The sequence below is a fragment of the Archocentrus centrarchus genome, chromosome 1, assembly GCF_007364275.1.
Source record: "Archocentrus centrarchus isolate MPI-CPG fArcCen1 chromosome 1, fArcCen1, whole genome shotgun sequence".
In the NCBI taxonomy this organism is placed as follows: domain Eukaryota; kingdom Metazoa; phylum Chordata; class Actinopteri; order Cichliformes; family Cichlidae; genus Archocentrus; species Archocentrus centrarchus.
The window spans coordinates 24,036,471-24,054,797 of NC_044346.1; the positions used below are offsets into that span (position 1 = coordinate 24,036,471).

Below are 18,327 nucleotides of genomic sequence, written 5' to 3' on the forward strand. Positions count from 1 at the left end.
ACCAAGCCTGTCTATTGCAACCACAAGAAAAAGAGTTTTAGCATCAGTTAAATGGAACCTCTGAGAAACTCAGTTCATGACATGACAAGTCTGTGAATAACCAAATTCAGCAGAGTTTGCCTTCTGGGTATTACTGATATACTGCACTGCCTCTGTGATTCAATTGATATTTTAATCTGGAACAAAGAGGTGGACCGTGCAGCTGTGCAGTCTGAATGGCTTCAAACCCCTGACCTCTACCAGGAGACAAGTTATTTTTTAACTTTTACTATTAGTGGACTCTGCAACCAAGACATACACAGGGTTTGATCCACTGTTACTCGTTACAACAAAATGACATGATTTTTAGAGTTTAAGTAATTAACTAGATTGTGAAGCATATTGGCAGCTGCTCCAGAGCCAGTTCTTACATGCATTAGCCTACTTACAGAAAGAAAGACATGGCACACAAAGGTGGTACAGTCAAGAACATCCTTTTTTATTCAATCAGGTGCTGCTCTTCTCAAACTGTGTTTTTCTTCTTATGGAAAAGAAACTGTAATTAACACATGCATTTCACCTAGAGCTCTGGGGGTGTTCTCACAAAGAAGTGGTGCTGCACTGAGGGCATAGACAGAGGCATAGAAGACTTGGGAGTGAGGGGGCCTAGGCTGCTGCCTAATTCACCATTAAACCATACACACTTAAGAAGAAAAAGAACTAAAATAAACAACAGAACAAAGACACGGATCAATCCTGCATGAGGTGGTCAGAGGAGAAAAATGGAGGGACTCCCTGGATCCTCAAAAATCTGAGAGATCAGGTTCATGCTGGCCTTTTATCTGTCTGGTTGATCTGTGGTAAATGGCTAATACTGCTGAGGGTTTCACTGTGTGAAACCCACTGTGAAAATAAAAAAAAACAACAAAAAAAAGAGCTTCACTTTATAAGATTGGTGTGAATGGATGTGAGATTTATCCTGGAAATGCAACCCTCCTCTTTCAGCCTCATGCACGACAAGTCCGGTTATAAGGTGCTTGTAGCTTTCATTTTACAGTCCAAGGCATCCTCAAAGAGCCTAAACGACAGCATACCCTGATAGCAAATATGAAAAGAACTCCAAATTAAAAGGAACAAAAACGGGGGGAACAAAGCCAAAAAATAAAAAAAGCTTAAACAAAAAGAGCAAACTCTTATCCTAGCCCATGCAGCCCCTTTTCCAACTCCCCAAAGCAGTTCATCCATCCCTCTCAACCCCAATAATCTTCCCCATAAACCTCTTCAACCCAAACCCCCGAACCCCTGTCGTCCCTTCCTAACCCACCCAAGGACACCCCCAAAAGCCCGTCAGCGTAATTTGTTCACTTACATTAGCTGCTGAATGGAGAAGCTGAAGAAGATGGGTATGGTAATACAATGTGAAGCATACAGACAAGAATAACATGTGAGCTAACTGCATTCTGCTCAGACAAAAGTTTTTCGGCAATATTTTTTTTTTTTCATCCTCCCAACAGCAGAGAGGGCAGGAGAGAGAGAGAGAGAGAGAGAGACGGAGAGTGACAGACACACAGTTACAGACTACTCCAGTGTCTAAGAGAAAACAGACAGTGGAGACAGAGGGGAAGAAAAAAGCAAGAGCTGAACGAGAACAAGTTTTTTTGCCTTTTCAATTTTTTTTTTGTCATTTATCAATAAAAAGTAAAGAACTAATTCACACCAGTTTCCTTTTGTACTATATATATGCATATATATATATAGCTTTGAAAAGGAAGAGAGGATAGAAGGGAAGGAACAATGGAGGGAATTCATTTTCAAAGCTGGAGGAAAAGTTGCCCCCGAACGCTGAATGGGTGACGACCTTTTGTCTCCTTACAGCACTCAGGGGCAACCTGCTACCTCAAGACGCTTCGAAAAAGAAAAAGAAAAAAAAAAAGAAAAGAAAAAAAAAAAAAAAAAAAAAAAAGGGCCATCTTGATTACAAAATGGAGTCTGTGAACAAAAGGCACTTTCAAGGGACAACCTTTAACTGCTGGGAAACTATACACTACAGCACAAGCACTATAAGAGTCATTTACAGAGGAGGGGGTGGAACAGGGGAGAGGCTCACCTTGCTGCCTGTTTCACAAATGGCTCAGACCTCATATTTATGCCTGATTAAAAGCTTCTTTTGCCCCTTTTCTGCTAACTGTACGGAAGGTCTCAGTTCACTTCAACATCAGGTGTCTCAACACAACCTGCTGAGCTCAATCCAACTCCAGATTTAGACACATATTCGGATGATAATGGGAATAAACTGATTTCTGGACGTGAAGTATCTCCCACAATACTGGGAGGGACTTATGTGTTTTATGCCAATGTATGTGATAAAATGAATTAACTGGGAGGGTTGTTTTGCTTTGTTTTTTTTGTTTTTTTTTTGTTGCTGGTGAGTTTCAGGCAGTGCGCGGGTACATTATTTAAAGTGTTTCTTAGGCTTGACAGTATAGGTTTGCTTTGTTTCTTCTAAGGGTTGAACCAAAATGCCTTTTGTGTCACAACCTTAAGGAATAGGAACCTCTCCCCCCACTTAATACAAATAGAAGAATACAAATAGAGAGAGGAATAATGCAGTTTCCTAAATGGTCTGTTATTTTTGTTCACTCATTTATAATAGTTCTGAATGTACTTTATAGTGTTAAAGCACCAGTTTTTCATCTGATGATAGAAATTTTTTTTTTCTGAAGTTGTGTACATTTTTTTTTCCTTCAGCCCTCCCACATTTTATAAACAAATGATTACACATATAACATTAAAAAAGAGACAAAGGAAATAAAAACAAATACCCCCAACTTACAAAGACTAGGATTTCTCGTGGCCCTCTAGTTTAGAGTCCCGGAGCATATGGACTTGAAACAAATACATTTTTTTTTCTCTTTTCTCTTAGCTTTCTTAAAAATCTCTAACAGACAAACACAATGATCTACCCAATGCATTGCACGTGGCTCAATCGACACATATTTTTCAATAATAATACTTTCCATCAAAAAACAAACACTTTTTTTTTCTTCAAACCTACTGTCGATTTTTGACATGTTCATTTAGGTATCATAATGCTGCGCAGCAGATGGCAATGGCGTGTGTCGTTTGATTCGTACTGGTAACAGTAAGGTGGCGTTACTGAAACGGGTTGTGGGTGGGGTGGGGTGGGGTGCGGGAATGAGTGTTCAGAAAATAACTAGACTGCCAACAAGCTCATGTAGTAAAAGTTACAAAGGAGCATATATCATAAATATATATGTATAAGATCTCTCTCTCTGTCTTTACAAAAAAAAAAAAGAGTTTGCAGTCCTCTATAAAGATCTGTCCTAGGCCAATGGTTTCCACATGCACCAACGCTACCATTCCCTGTAGCTTTAGCTTATATGTGGGAAGAGAACCTGAAGTCAAGTTTATTACTAATTGCATGAAGGGAATACAGAGGCACTTCCATATATTGTTATAGTCTCGATATATGGTTTTAGTACATAGAGCTAATGTTACTAGAGAGGCTGAGAGCGAGGCCTCAGCCCGGTTTACTATCCCTGCAAAAACAGAACCAACAGCTAGGCAGTCCAGTTATTTTGTGAGGTCAGCTTTTGTTGGATTGTGTCATGATAAAAATAATACCAACAGTGAACATTTACATAGAAAAATATGTCAAATTAAAAATACAAATTTTAAATGAATGAAAAACCATTAAAAGGCAGTTTGGAGAACCAGTATAAAGGCTTCCCTTTATAAATTTAAATCAGGTTGTTGGTGGCGCTATTTTATATGTGCATCTGTGTGCTTGTGTGTGTGTGTGTGTGTGTGTGTGTGTACTCCTCTGGGATTATTCTGTGACTGGACTAGGGGACACGGGGTGAAGCAATGCCAGGGTTGCATGTGGTGAGCTGTCGTTACTGTGCTGTCCATACGTGAGAAATTTGAGAAACTGCTGTTTCCACTTTGCTGAAATTCGAGCGTGATACTACGTGTTACTGCAAACTAAAGAAAAATGTTATGACATGCAAGAGAAGGTTAAAACAATCCAGCTGAGACAAAACCAAAACCAAATCTGGAGAGAAAAAAAAAATCGCAAGTAAACACCTACAAACAAAATTAAAGCAAATAATATGAAGCTGATGCTGTGCGTGCCTTATTGTAAATTCAATATTTATGGATTAAAACAAGATGATATTATGAGTGGTTTTGTGACAGAATTTTCTGGAAGGGTTGGTCTGCATGTGCTGGTCTGCAAGCTTGCATGTGTGTGTGTGCGTGTGAGTGCTGTGTCTTTCAGGGCCTAGACTCCGATGTTAGCGCAGCCCCATACCTGCAGCCTCGTCTCACTTCTCTAATTGTTCATCTGACCATCAGTGTGCAATACTGTTCATCCCTTATTAAAAATTAATAGTGCATAGGTAAGGGGACGAGAGAGCACATGTAGAGTTAGTGTTATGACTATCTGTCGTGTGTTCACCTTCTTGCCTTCTTGCCTCATGGCCATCATTTTTCCCACAGCACAACACCCTGATACATTGACAGGTAAACAAAGACCAGCCACTTAGTGCATATGTATCACACCATTGGATGGTGTCAGCATGATTGGCCAATCGGAAGTGAAAGAGACTCAGGGCTGAGCGAGTGAAGCAGAAGGGTATGGCAACACTCAGCCACGAGGCTGTAGTTACGGTCTCGACCCTGAGAAGCACTGAGCTCCAGGTGGGGTGGGCTGTGTGGGTGTCAGGTGGGACCATGTACCTGGAGGAGAGATGCGCAGAGAAATACACAGATATGGAGGCGTGCAATTTGGGTGGCAATCTTTTCAATTTGCACATCCAACTTCACCATTTACCACTACTTGTTCTTTTTTTTTGGATCTCCCAGCCAATGCATGGAGTTTCATTGTGGAGACAACAAAATGAAAAAAAAAAAATCATAAAAAAAAAAAAAAGAAAAGAAACAACAAATGTATAATTGGTCATTTGTCAGTTTGACATATTGTGTTTCCTTTCTGACAATTCATGGTGTGTGAGACAGTTCCTCATCTTCTTCTTCTTCTTCCTCCTTGCATTCTGAGTCTGTCCACTAAATCTTGTTGAAGACTCCTGCATGAAAGGGGACGAATGTTCCTGTTCAAATCGTGTTGGATTGGGAGTCCTCTTGGGGCAGTGTGGGATTTTTCGGGGTTCTGTAGTAGTACTTTGAATAGTGTTGGCGAGAGAGAAAGACCTTTTAGTGTCAGCAGTTTGTTCTTTTTCAGCGGCGATGTGTTTGTTTTGTCAAATTTCCAATTTTCATGACACAATTTTAGCTGTTGATTCAGAGAGGCCTTGTCAGAGGAACCAGGACTATAAAGAAAAAAAAGAAGACAAATGTGTTTAGGTTTTAAACTCCAAAAGCACAATCGCATTTTGATTCAGTCACAATTCAATTCAGTAGTTTTTTTTTTCTTGCTGTTGTTTTTATAGAGCGTGCAGTGATGAACACAGAAGAATACCTACCAAAGATACATTCAAAGAGACACGAAAGAGCATAAAGAGGTGTGAAATATGAAGACAGGATCCTACATACACAAGTTTTTTTAAATCCTTGTATCATTCAGCGGTTTATATTCAGGACATCATGTGCAACAAAACCTCACTGATCACTGATTCCCAACCTTGGGGTCAGGACGAGATATCACAAGATAAACCTGAATGACTAACAGGAAACAGAAAAAAAAAACTGAAACATGAAACGTTTATGTGTTTTTTTTTTCCAGATGCTTTTTTTAAAACTATTTTTCTGAATTATGGATAATTTCACCTCTTTGTTTTAAAGGCCAAAGGTTGAACGGGAACCCCAAGTGTGAAATATAGTTTTATCCACTAGAGGGCCTCCTATTACCCCTTTTCTCCTTCACTTGCAGTATTTAACTGAGCTCAGCTGTCCCATATGGTGTCAAAAAAAAGTTACTACCTTACCACTTGCTGCTTTTAAGAGAGCTGACTCAAGCTTTTTTTTATATATTAGAAACAGTTGTGTTAATACAGACTTACAGATGGAACTTGAGCAGCATCTTTTGTGTCAGTCCTAAAGACTTTTCAGTAAGCAAACAGGAGTGTTGCTGTTCTGTCATGGGCAACCAGTTTACATGTAAGGCGATCGTCCTAATATGCCTCTGCCTTGTGGGCCAGAATCGGTAAGGCTACACTGTAAAACTACTGAGGGCAGCTACTCTGGGGATCCAGTTTCTCAGTTTGATAAGACGGCAGAGTGGAGGCTTTGGCACAGGCCGAGCTGTTCTGGCTGCCTCTGACATTCCACAGGCTTCGGCCTGTGGAGAGCGGCGACTCACCGCACCTTCAACGGCAAACTCTCTGTTGTCCCCCCCAGTTTGTGAAAACCCAGAGAAAGTTTCAAAGCCCCTAAACCTCCATGTATTCTCCACCACTTCTGCCTTCTACTTTGGTGTTTGCAGATAATTCCTCCTCCTGGCTCCAACTTCCCCAAACCCCCTTCTCTTTTCCCCTCTCTCACTTACTCTGGCTCTCTCAGTGTAATCCTTGGCAGTGGAAAGTGACCCCCCCCCCCCCCCCCCCCCCCCAGTCCAAGTTCAACTGCCTATGACATCATGTCTCGTTGCTGCGGGCAACCAGACAGCCAGGACGTGACTGTGGAGTGCAGCGAGCTTCAACTAACTCCCTCGCTCCCTTTTTTTCCTCTCTTTCTCTCAGTCTCTTACTTTCTTCATGCATGCCCCCCCTAACTCTCTCTTCCTCTTCCTGCATAGCTGAGGTTTCACCACCAGAGAGCTCCTTAGACCAGCTTTTCTCTACTTAATGCTCTGACGGCAGTGGGAAGACACTCTCTCCTTCTGTCTTGGCTAGTTGGCTAGCAGGCAGCAAGGCGGGCTGGCAGGACCATCGTCTGAACCTCGCCATATGCCAGAGAACAGCAGGATAGGCAGAGACCTCTGTTACTCACTCTGGCTGACACTGTTGCTGACCTACTAGGCTCAGTAACTGGGAGCATTTGGTAGCAATGCCCAGGTTCTCACTGTGCTTGCTGTAAACCCGGCAGAAATGTTCAAAGTGGACATTTTTCAATAATGTTTGATAAGCAATTGCTGGAGATAATAAGCATTTTGAACAGATGTAAGCTGTTGTAAAAGCCCTGTTGTTTTTTAGGAGGGAAAATGAGGGGCAAGAGATTTGGCACAGAGTTGAAGTGTATGTGCATATGCGCTAACACACATTTGGATGGTGTTTGGATCTCCCCTCAGTGCCAGAGCTACATCTGTAGGAGAGTGGTGCAGGTGGGGAGCTTGAAACTAGTAAAGGGAGCAGCAGGAGGAGAGAGAAGGAGAGAAAGAGAGAGAGGGTGGGCTGCTGATGCACAGGGGAGTGAAGGAGGGGGTTAAGCAGAACTGTGCAGAGGAGGAATGCAGATTGTTTCCATGTGTGGGGAGGACAGGACAGCCGAGTTGGCTGCAGGCAGGTGCGGTTAGCCCCTAATGAGAAAAGTTGTGTTGGTGATGGAGTAGGCCCAAGACACTACAGCCCAGTGGCAGAGCGCAGCCAAAGCTAAAAAACCACAATGTAGTGCACTACTGGCCTCACACACTGCACTAATGCACACTGTGGGGCCTTGCAGAGATAAATCAACACTGCTGGAGCTGAAACTAACTGGCACTGCTTGTATTCACTGTGGAGAAACTACTGTGGTATCAACACTGTAAACCAATACTGAAACTAAAGGCCTTGATACATGGGCAACACTTTATTACAATGTAGCTGAGCAAGCTGCAAGTTCACAAACAGTTGATGGACAATACTGTTAAATGCTGAAATAATGTAAAATGTTTTTTCAACAGCTATTGTGCCTGAATCCACATCTGTGACAGCTGGAAAATCTGATGAAAACACGACTACGATACTCCAGCTGAAGTACTGACCCTGAGTAGAGACTGCTCGACGTAAAAGTTAGAATTGGCGTTATGAAATATTCATATAATTTATAGTTGCTGGAGTCGTGTGCTGAATAACTGATGGTAGCACGTTTCCCGCGCACAGCCATTGTCTGAGTATTGCCTCTGCATCACGGCCTTCACCCTGAATGTCATGCTTGTCCATTTAAACCATGGAAAGTTGCATGTGTGTACAGCACTGTGCAGTGTTAGGCTTGCAGTGGGTGGTGAGGGAAAAGGAAGAAAAAGACATAAAACAGGGGGGAGGGGGGTGGGGGGAGGTGGATATGTGGATGTTAATTAAATGAGGGAGGTTGGCGGGGTACCTGGGTCTGCTGGGGGATATTCAGAAAGTTGTCCCGTGTTCCGATGCCGACAAACCGGTTGGGAGCTGTGGAGCCTGGCGTGGAGTATGCTATAAACAGAGAGATACAAGTGTGTACATGCTTTTACACACACACATACACACTTAACTTTCTATATATTTTAATCTAATACTATAAACCTGCTTAGGCTATTGGAGCATATCACTGTCAAATAAACTGGTGGGAAAGGGTCAGGGGTACTGATTCCATATTAGTCACATGGGTGATTTGTTCATGCTGTGGACAGGTTCACTGTTACTCGATCTAATGATTTAATCTGTGGTTAAGAAGGGGGCGTAATGTAATGATTAGTGCTAACATGGAGAAGCCTTCTGTTAGCCACAGACGCTCCTCAGCAGCCCCTGGCCTCAATAACAAGCCGCAATGATCACAGAGAACCACCAATGATTCACTGTGGACTTAATAATAAGTTGGCCTATGGAGGAACTGTAGTCATCATCAATGCTCCTTTTGCATTTAACAGGTTAACAGGAGCATCGTGCCTACATAGTGACATCACTAAAGAATGCCACAGGATCAAATTTAGGGCAGTTGTGCTCACTGGACTCCAACATGAAGGCTGAGTAAAAACCTTTGCTGTGCATGGCTTGAGTGAGTTGAGGGGATGGGAATGTGTAGGGGTGATAGTGACAGGGTTGGAAACTGATGCATGACTGAGGGTGAGAGTGTACCACGTACATGTGTGTGTGTGTGTGTGTGTGTGTTTCATGGCTGTAATTAAGATATTTTGTGAATTACAGACAAAATTAGAGGGGGAAGAAAAAAAATATACACTGATAACAGTCACCGGGATGAGAAAAGAGACGGAAAGTACGATATTTATTTATATAGATTTTCATATAAATAAATAAGAGTGACATGTTAATCTGAGAGAGCTGGAAGGAGGGAGGGGAGGAAGAGTAGATAGGACAGGAAGAGGAGAAATAGTTAAAACAAAAAGAGGAGAAGGTGCCCCGTTGCTCCGTCCAGTGTCCCCTCTTGGTGTGCCTCTCCCATGGCCCGACTCTCGTACTGCACCTGTCTGGGTGGAACCAACCAAAGCCTCACCACTCTCTGCTGACACTCCTCTCTCCCACTCCCCCAGTATAGCACTAATTAGATAAGTTTGATTAGGTTTCATCATTCATGTTTAGAGAGATGGGTTGTTCTTGTTATACTGTGATTTTCATGTTTTTTGTTGTTCTCAATTTTTAATTGTTGTGAGATCTGTGTGAAGGTGGCAAGGGGATTGGGTGGGTAAAGTGGGGCATGATGTTTTTTTGGAGTCCACGCCAACTGCCCTAATTTTGTTCCCTTAAAAAGAAAAAAAAAAAGAAAGAAATAAAGGAAAAAGAAACAAAGAAAGGAGGGTGTGATATTATATCAAATAAAGTAGAAAGCAAAAATGAAATGAGAGAAGGGGGTAGATTGTATTGCTGCTGTCACAAACAGACATGCAAAGTCTGCATTGATCAAAGGCTTGCAGCTACAGAGGCAACGTGCACAGGGCCCTGCTCTGCTCTTCCAAACTACAAAACACATCAAAAAGAAGGGAGAGAAACTACACTGCCTCTTGTGGTGCTAGCAGGAAACCCAACACCAGAGAAAGAAAAAGAGAGAAAAATAGAGAAAAAAGATTTTGGGGATAGAGAAAAAGCAGGAGGTTAAGGTGGTTTGCAAAGACATGAAGAGAGAAAAAGAGACTGAATTTCAGAGGAAGACAGAGAAAGCGATACAAAGGAACCTGACAAGGGATCTCTGGTTTGGCAAAGGCGTGGCTTCTGCCTTGGCAAAATTGGTTCTTGCTGGTTTCTGTACAGTAGAGTATATTGGCAGTCAATAAGGTGATAGGAGAAACAGTACTGAAGCTCCTTAGGGCTGCTGAGAGTTTGATTAGATTACATCTTACTGAAAGCCAATGGTCAACCTGACTGTAAACTATAGCAGTAACTATAGCAGCAACCATTGTAGAAGCCCCAAACTTGCGCATTTTCAGTAGTTAAACCACAAGTTTAGGCACAGTGTAGCTACACTGCACATAAATACTGGGACTTCTATGATGGCTACATCATATGTAGTATTGGGATATATAAAAGATCAATTTGCTGCCAGCTAGGGGCTAACCAACCTATGAGGGCCTAAAATTGGTTCGGACTGGCCTTTAGGAAAACCGTGTGGGGAATCTGGGGTATTAATAGTGGTTTGTGGGGAGGAGTGGGAGTGGGGAGTGACTTACACGGAGATGCGGGTGAGCTGAGTCCGCCGTCAGTCGGCGTGCTGATGGTTTTAGAGTCGGGCATGGGGAGGGGCACAGGGCGAGCCACCGGGGGTGGCGGGGGCAGCAGGAAGGAGCCCGGCATTTTGCTCTGGCCACCTCCATTAGGCTGCAGATGGACCATACAGACAGGGTGAGCAGGACACACCCCGAGAATATACAGTATACAGGGAGCCAGACACACACGTACAACACAAAATCACACAGACAGAGCCCCATTTAAATATAGGAGACTCAAATACAGACAGATGTAAACAGAATCCACACAATTAGACAAATGAAAACATACACCCATACTTGCACACGAGGTCGGGGAAACTCACACAACTTTAAAACAAAACAAACAAAATATACCAGCCAAAAGTAGTGACGTAAATAGAAAAGCGATGAACACTGTCACACACACGGGGAGAAGAAAAACTGAGTTTTCCATGAGGGACAGTGAGGGACTGTTAAGGGAAGTCGTCGTAGCGCACTCTAAGGATTTTAAAAAAGAAGGAAAAAAAATCAGCAATGTGTACAGGATGTCTTGGAGCTTGTGTGTCTGTGCATGGTATAAGTGCAGATGCAATAATTAAAAAAAAAAAAAAAAACATGTTACTGTGTCTTTTTAACATGTGAAGTTATGAGAACAAAGGATAACAGGACCCGAAAAAGGGTTTGAGGAAGCTGATTTAAAAGGCCAAGTTTGCAGTAGAGGTTTACAGTTCTACCTTAGTCAATATTTGCTGGAATAGTTCACAAATTACTCTAAAAAGCCAGCTGACTATCAGCTGTATGCTGGGTTTTGCTGATTGGATCTGTAGCTTTCAGCACAGTGAGTGTGCTCCTCTTATTGGGGTTCTCATCGGGGTATCGCCCTTTCCTAAGGTTTCAACTAATTAGACCCATGGCACTTTAAAAAGGCTCAGCTGTGTCCCAGAACACCCCCACCCCCCCCTTTCAGCTTCTGCATTTAGTTTCCTCTCCATCTACAGCTGACGCTAGCTCCCACAGCTTGGTGAGTTTCAGTAATTATTTTTCAAATCCCTCGCAGTGTGACTTCTTTTTTTTTTTTTTTAACTGTGTGTTACTCTCATATACATAAATACTGAATATAGATAAATACTGCTGGTTATTTAGTTATACAGCTATCTGCCACAACGTTAAAACCACTGCTCTAATACTGTCTAAGTCCCACTTGTGCCACCATAATAGCTCTGGCAAATCCAGGTCTAGACCTCTTAAACTGTTCTGTGTAATGAGGCAGCTGAAAGCTATAAGTCCTGTAAGGTGCAAAGTGGGGCTCAGGCTAGTTTTTTTTTTTACATCCCATATACACTGAATTGAGATCTGAGGAGTTTGGAGGTCAAGTCAGCACACTTGAACCCTTTGTTATGTTCCTTAAACCATTTCTGAACAATACCCGTACATGCCATCCACACAAAAGCCAGGACTAAAGACGTCCCAGCAGAACACTGTGCAGACCACCACACTGCCTCAACCAGCTTGCCTTAATCCAGTTGTGCATTGTCATCTCTTCCCCAGATAAGAGACGTACCCATACCTGGCCACCTTCTTTCATGGTCTAGTTTTGAATCTCACATTTATCAACCTTTGACAGATGCCATTGTAATCAAATGATAAATAATCAATTCACCTACCACTGGTTTAAATGTTGTGGCTCACTGGTGTATATTACTCAGTCTTAACACCACACATTGTGCCAAGAAAATGATCATGGCAGACTGCAGAACACTGCTTTGAAGAGTAAAGGAATGTCACAAAGAATGACAGTCGATAAATCACTACTGGAACACAGATGCAGTCTTTGAATATCTACTTCTGGTTACTTCCAAGGATACTCTCCAAACAGTATTAATCTTGATCTGTCTACAAATCTGGTCTCGCCAAAGCTTTCAGCCTGGCGTCTCCAGAGTAAACACTTTGCCCGTGTTACCAAGCGCATACCTAGTGTATGACCTGCCACACTAAAAAGGCTTCTCTTCCGGACATTTTCTCCGTCCCTCTATCTGTACACTTCAGACATGCATTATCTTCCAACTCTGGGAGAAAATATGGCATTATGTTATATTGAGCCTTTGGCTTCTTCACCCATAATTTCCTCCAGCTGAGTTTTTTTTCTGATTAAGTACATCTGGCCCCCTCCTCCTGTTGATGTATTTGCCTTGTGACCATCCCTGGTGGAGCTGTTTCACTTCAGAAAGATTGGTCTGTATGCAAGTTTTGGCTTACTGCACCTTCTGTGTGCATACTTGTTTGCACTACATCCTCTTCAGTAATTTCCATTAAATAATGCACCATTTTTTAAAATAAATGTCAATTGTCTTTTACATTAGTTTGCATCACAAACCTTCAGTCACCGCTCCTTCTGTTGCAGGATCCACAGATCACTTACCTGTGCGCTGGGCTGGCCTGTGCCGTCGGTGCAGACAAACTGCACAAACTCCTTAAGCGGGTCCTGGTGGTGATGGTAGCGTATGGTGGGGTGGGTGAAGTACGGGCTGGACTGCTGGATGATAGAGGAGGAAGGGAAGTGTAGGGCTGAGGCTGAGGCACGGGGACTCCCTGAGAAGAAAAGGGGATAGGAGACAGGAATGGAAAGGGGAGGAGGAAGAGAAACATAAAAAGAAGAGAGATCAAAAGTGGAAAAAAAAAAAAAAACGCAGTGAGATTAAGGTCATCCTGTTATAGTTCTACTCATACACAGCATAAATGTTGGGCATAACTCTCTACACACTATGATATACATGAACATGCACACCTATGACACCCACAGTACATGAACATGCATATATTTTAGCTAAGCACTAAGACAGCTGGCATCAATGACCGAGTTGTCGTTTAGGCCTATTATTGTCCTAACAGAGAAAATAGCTGTGACACTCTCTTGTGGTTGACTGACTGAAGCTGTTTCTGCTTACAAATGACTGGCATTATCCCTGGCTATTGAGCAACATCTGGTCTCATTCATTTTATAAATCAGCCCACTAGATTTCTCTGTACCTCTGGTAAGCCTGGCATCACACACACACACACACACACACACACTTTCACAGCCACATAAATGCTAGCGTGTTACAGTATTTTCTGCCTTCTGCTCCCTCTTCATTTCCCTCTCTCACCCACACAAACTGCTTGGGTATGACAGTGTCACACTCATACACACACACACACACACACACACACTGTTTTTTTCCACTTTTGTTTTATTGCTTGTCAGTGATGTGTAATCAATCAGCAGCATATCCTTGCTGTGCGGTTCTGCCCAGTAGTTTGAAGCTTGAGAGAGAATCTCCCCTCTGCTCCCAACCGACCACAAAACACCTCCCAGAAACATTAGTCAGCCAGCCAGCCAACCACACACAGACACACACACACATTCACAAACTAGGCTCCACTGTCTGTCCTGTCTGCTGTGATTCTATGGCTTTGGCAATTTGGCACACCAAACTAAAGAGGCAAGCTGCTAGGTGAGGGGAGCCTGGCGTACAAGCATCTGTGATTATGTCTGTCACCTACTATCTCTTGTGGATACTGTACTCTCAAAGTAAATAAGTTCAAAGTTTCCATGTTTTGTCTAACTGATGTTCCAGCCCTTTTCTGTCAGCACTGTGCCTGTGTTTTTTGAATTTTGTATGTTTCCGTGCCCGTATCTTGGTTTGTGTGTAGCTTTGTAGTGTATGGATATGAACGGGTTGCTACGTCTGGCGCAGCTTGCATTTGTCTTTTTATATACAGTATATTGGTGTGTGTCTGTGTGTAATTGCTGCCACAATGGCTGACACTCCAGACTAATATAATCAGGCAACAGTTAATCTGGCAGCTCTCCATGTCAGTCTGGAGCCAAAAACAGGACATAAACCATCTAGCCCGCACCCCTGAGCAGCCACACTCACTAGACCTATACAACAAGAGTTAACAGTTTCCACCCATCCAAGGCAAGCCATGGTTGATAACTGCTTTACCCCCATTCCTGTCTAGCTCCATCTCTCTCTTTTCATCCCCCTCTCCTTTCCTCCCTCCCAACATCCTCCAGTCTCTTTATAGAACCAAGGCCTCCGAGGGACATTCCATTTGGATGGCAGCCATTTTAGCACAGAGAGTCCTCCGCACGAGTGTAAATTTACACATGCATGCATGTGTATATCAGTGTGTACGTGCACAAATGCACCAAGACACAATCTCTGAACACTGCCTCATTACAGCCTCTCTATTACCTGAAAACCTTTCACCAACCGTCTACACACAAACACACACACACACAGACGCAAACACGCAGTTTGGAGAGTGTACGAAGTTAGTTGGGAAACAAAGAAAGCGGAGCTAGTCCCTGACACCTCATGCACAAAACAGGAGGAAATTTTAGAAATCAATTCAAAATTCAATCTGGTGTTTTGGATTCTTTATGAGACTGCTCTGTGCAGATAAACAACATGGCTTAACGGTGCCAGATTCAGCCAGGCTGTATTATCTAAATATTCTTTGGGGAGCTCCACAAGTAAAATTCAATACGTTTCAACACAGAGGGCAAAGAGTCCAAATGACCTTTACATGGCAGGTCTGGCTTGGCAGCGGCCCAATCCATCCCTTTGAGAGACAAATGGAATGAGAGGGAGAGACAGAGAGAGGAGGACATATTTATTCTTTTGAAAAGTGAGACCAGTCTAGAGGGACTTGTTGGCAAACTTGAGATCCTGGAGACTTCGGGAATTCTCTGACTCGAGATGAACAAACCATGTCGGTTATCCTATAGGACTGAAAAGCTCTTACGAGGACAACTTGCCCTTAGTGCCTTTATTAAAACAAGACCTTGGAAATACTGGAGGTTACTTTGAGAATTTTATCCACTAAAGAGTACATCTGTGCAACTACATAGGTTCAAACACTTTATCAATTCCTTCAATGGCTTTTAAGTCGTTATAAATCTGTATTTGCTCTTGAGAATGAACACACATATCTTTTAAAGAACAAAAATACAACTGAGGCGTATGTCTGACTGTAAAAAGAAAGAGAAACACAAAAAGAAGCACTTTAGCAAATCAAAACACACTGTTAACAGACATTGGTTCTTTGCTGTCTTGGTCTCACCTGATAAAGATTTTCTTTTAATGTTTTTATTCCTGACACTGTACTTGATTGCCCCATATGGTAAGTTTACACACCTGGATAAGGTCATCATTTTGGAGTTAAACAGCTTTGTCAGTTTAAATGCAAGACAACAAATGCATGAAGCAGTAAGATGAGAGGCAAATCAGTCACAAAGGCATGGATGCAGCACTGGTACCATGCGATGGCAATATTATAAACACAGGCACAAAGATGGTGGTAAAAATGGATGGATGGAGAGAGGCTGAAAGAGAGAGAGAGGAATTTATGCCAAGCCGTGATGATAGCAGTAACACTGAACAGGTGAAACTCTGCGGGCATATTGCTTCTCAGCAGTTGCAACTGTAGGACTGGAAAGTTTGGTTTTGCTTTCTCAGCAAGTACGTTTTGGATTTTTATTTTCAGGCACATGATAGTTGAATTTATTTTGTCTCCAGACGAGTTTGGGGGAGTAAATACTGCAATCTAGGATTTGACACTCCCTTTCCTTCTCTCTCTTTTTCAGATTATTAAAGGGGGTGGGGGGTTTGAGTTGTTTGGGTCATGGCAGGGCTCTCACCTGGTCTCACTCCTGCCAGCACAGGCAGCGGGTGGTGTGTGAACGCCATGCGGGGGGACCTCGTCTGGGAAGTCAGGGCGTTGAAATCAAACTTCCCCGGCTTCTTAAGTGAACCAGGCGAGGACAGTCCTGGCAAAATAAAAATGGGATCAACAAAAAAAAAAAAAAAAAAAAAAAAAAAAAAAAAGTGGGGTAAGAGGGAGGAAAAGAGAGAGGTGGTTTTAATCAACAAAATGTTGCTTATTTGACTGGCTACACTAAGAAAAAAAGTCAATTTGATTCCTATTGAAGGGGACTTGAACAATCATGATTTTATGATTAGATTGTTTAATTTTCTCATTGGTTGATGGCAGTGCATTGTTCCCTGTCCTTTCTGGCTGTAGGCCATTGACTCGCTTCAGTGAGTCAGTCTGAGGACTCTGAAATGATGCAACCATAAAACATAAAGATGCTCAAAAGACCAGAAAATCTTTTTTCTACTACTACGCTGCAATTATTAATTCAGAGATACACAGGATTCCCAACTCCCAGCTTTGGCCTGAGTAATATTTCAAAAGCTAAGTGCATGTCTTCAAAGGAAGGGAGAAAAATAGCTGAACCCAAACTGAATCTGGGCGTCTGTTTTAGCGCCAAAAAAACATCTGTAGCTATAATAATCTCTTCTGTGCCACTGTATGTTTTTCTGTTTCATCTCTTTCTGTTTCTCTCTCTCTTTCAGGTGCCAACTGTAGGGTTTTTGTGTATGAGCATGGCCACCATACAGCCTAAAGTCAGCTTGCTGTGGTCTGGCTTCAGCAAAGCTCACAGGCTGGCTGCACGAGAAGACAGCTTCATTCAGAAATAGCACACACTGTACAGTATGGACACGGCAGCTGCTGAGTGCGAAAGACAAGCAGACGGACAGAGAGAGGAGACAGAGGGAGAGGAGAGGGAGAAAGAGAGAGGCGAGAAGAACGTGGGAGACATGAAAATATGTGAAGGAGCAAAAGAGCAAGAGAGCAAAGCAGAACCTGTGAAAAATGCAGCAGTCTTTTTCTTTATTGCATTGCTTTGACAACATGTATGAAATTGGAATGTCATAAGATGTTTAGTATGGTTATTATCTCTTGCGAGCACACACTCACACACGTCTCAACACGCTTGAAAGACCGCCTTATTTAACTGCTGAAACAATAGACTAATTTCTTCTTCTCTAAGTTTCATTCTAATCTTCCTAACAAGTGAGTGGTTGATACTGTTCTCTTTTTAAACTTTTTTAGACTGTTGTTTTGTAGTCTATTTCTGTGGCCCCTCTGCATCAAACAAGGCATTAAATATGATTCCTCCTCAGTTCTCCAGCTGGAGACGTGTGAAAGTCTATGGGAGTGTGGAGGCGTGCAAAACCTTCCCTCCCTGTGTGAAAGAGTTAAGTCTCAAGCAGGTGGGAGTGAATATGTGTGAACCATTTATGTCTTTAGCAGACATATAACCCCCCCCCCCCCCCCCCCCCCCCCCCCCAAAAAAAAATGTAGCAGGAGTCTGGGGGCGTATTGTACTGTCAGACAGATTCCAAGCATGAAAACAACCCCGATCCCACTTCTGACACCAGCAGTTAGCAGTGATTGCTATGACACTGTCACACTGGTGGGAGAAAGGTGAAAATAAGAGCAGTCTGCTGAGACTGAAAGACAGAAAGGCACCAGAGGGGAAAGCTGGGAAAAGCTTAGATTTGGAGGAAAGTGTAAAATCCAGAACCCTGTAGATTATACAATTATATTTTCAGAGAAGCAGTCTTATGGGTTTTAATTTTAGAAGTATAAAATGAATCCAAATTATAGAAATGAAAGCCAGGAACCACAGAGAAGATCAGATGAAGACTGACATCTGTATATATAGGAAGTTACTGCAGTATCATAAACAGCAAGGGAATGGAAAGACAATATTTTATTACTTCAGAGACTATGCAATGGTCTGATCTGGCACGTGTGCGTCTGTGTGTGTGTGTGCCACAACTGCACTGTTTCCTCTTCTGGCAAGCCTTAGTATTTCACTGGCAACTAATCAAGCGTTCCCATGATGACCCTTCTGTCTCTTTGCACTAACAGGCCTG

The 18,327-nt window shown here is 42.6% G+C and overlaps 1 protein-coding gene across 10 annotated transcripts in view; it reads right to left on the bottom strand.

The window, feature by feature from the left end:
• Positions 1-457: 457 nt before the first annotated feature.
• Positions 458-18,327, bottom strand: part of LOC115797239 (nuclear factor 1 X-type-like) — a 114,932-nt gene continuing 97,062 nt past the window's right edge. For 3 of the 10 annotated variants that reach the window (XM_030753942.1, XM_030754084.1, XM_030754212.1), the window contains 5 exons: positions 16,239-16,367; positions 15,119-15,160; positions 12,969-13,138; positions 8,257-8,345; positions 458-5,330 (listed from right to left, as the gene is read on the bottom strand). In XM_030753942.1, coding sequence (XP_030609802.1) covers positions 8,277-8,345; positions 12,969-13,138; positions 15,119-15,160; positions 16,239-16,367 — 410 coding nt within the window. In that variant the 3' untranslated portion in view covers positions 458-5,330; positions 8,257-8,276. Of the gene's footprint in view, positions 5,331-8,256; positions 8,346-10,531; positions 10,680-12,968; positions 13,139-15,118; positions 15,161-16,238; positions 16,368-18,327 lie in introns of all 10 variants that reach the window. The other 7 variants (XM_030754149.1, XM_030754356.1, XM_030753795.1 and 4 more) reach the window with 5 other exon arrangements.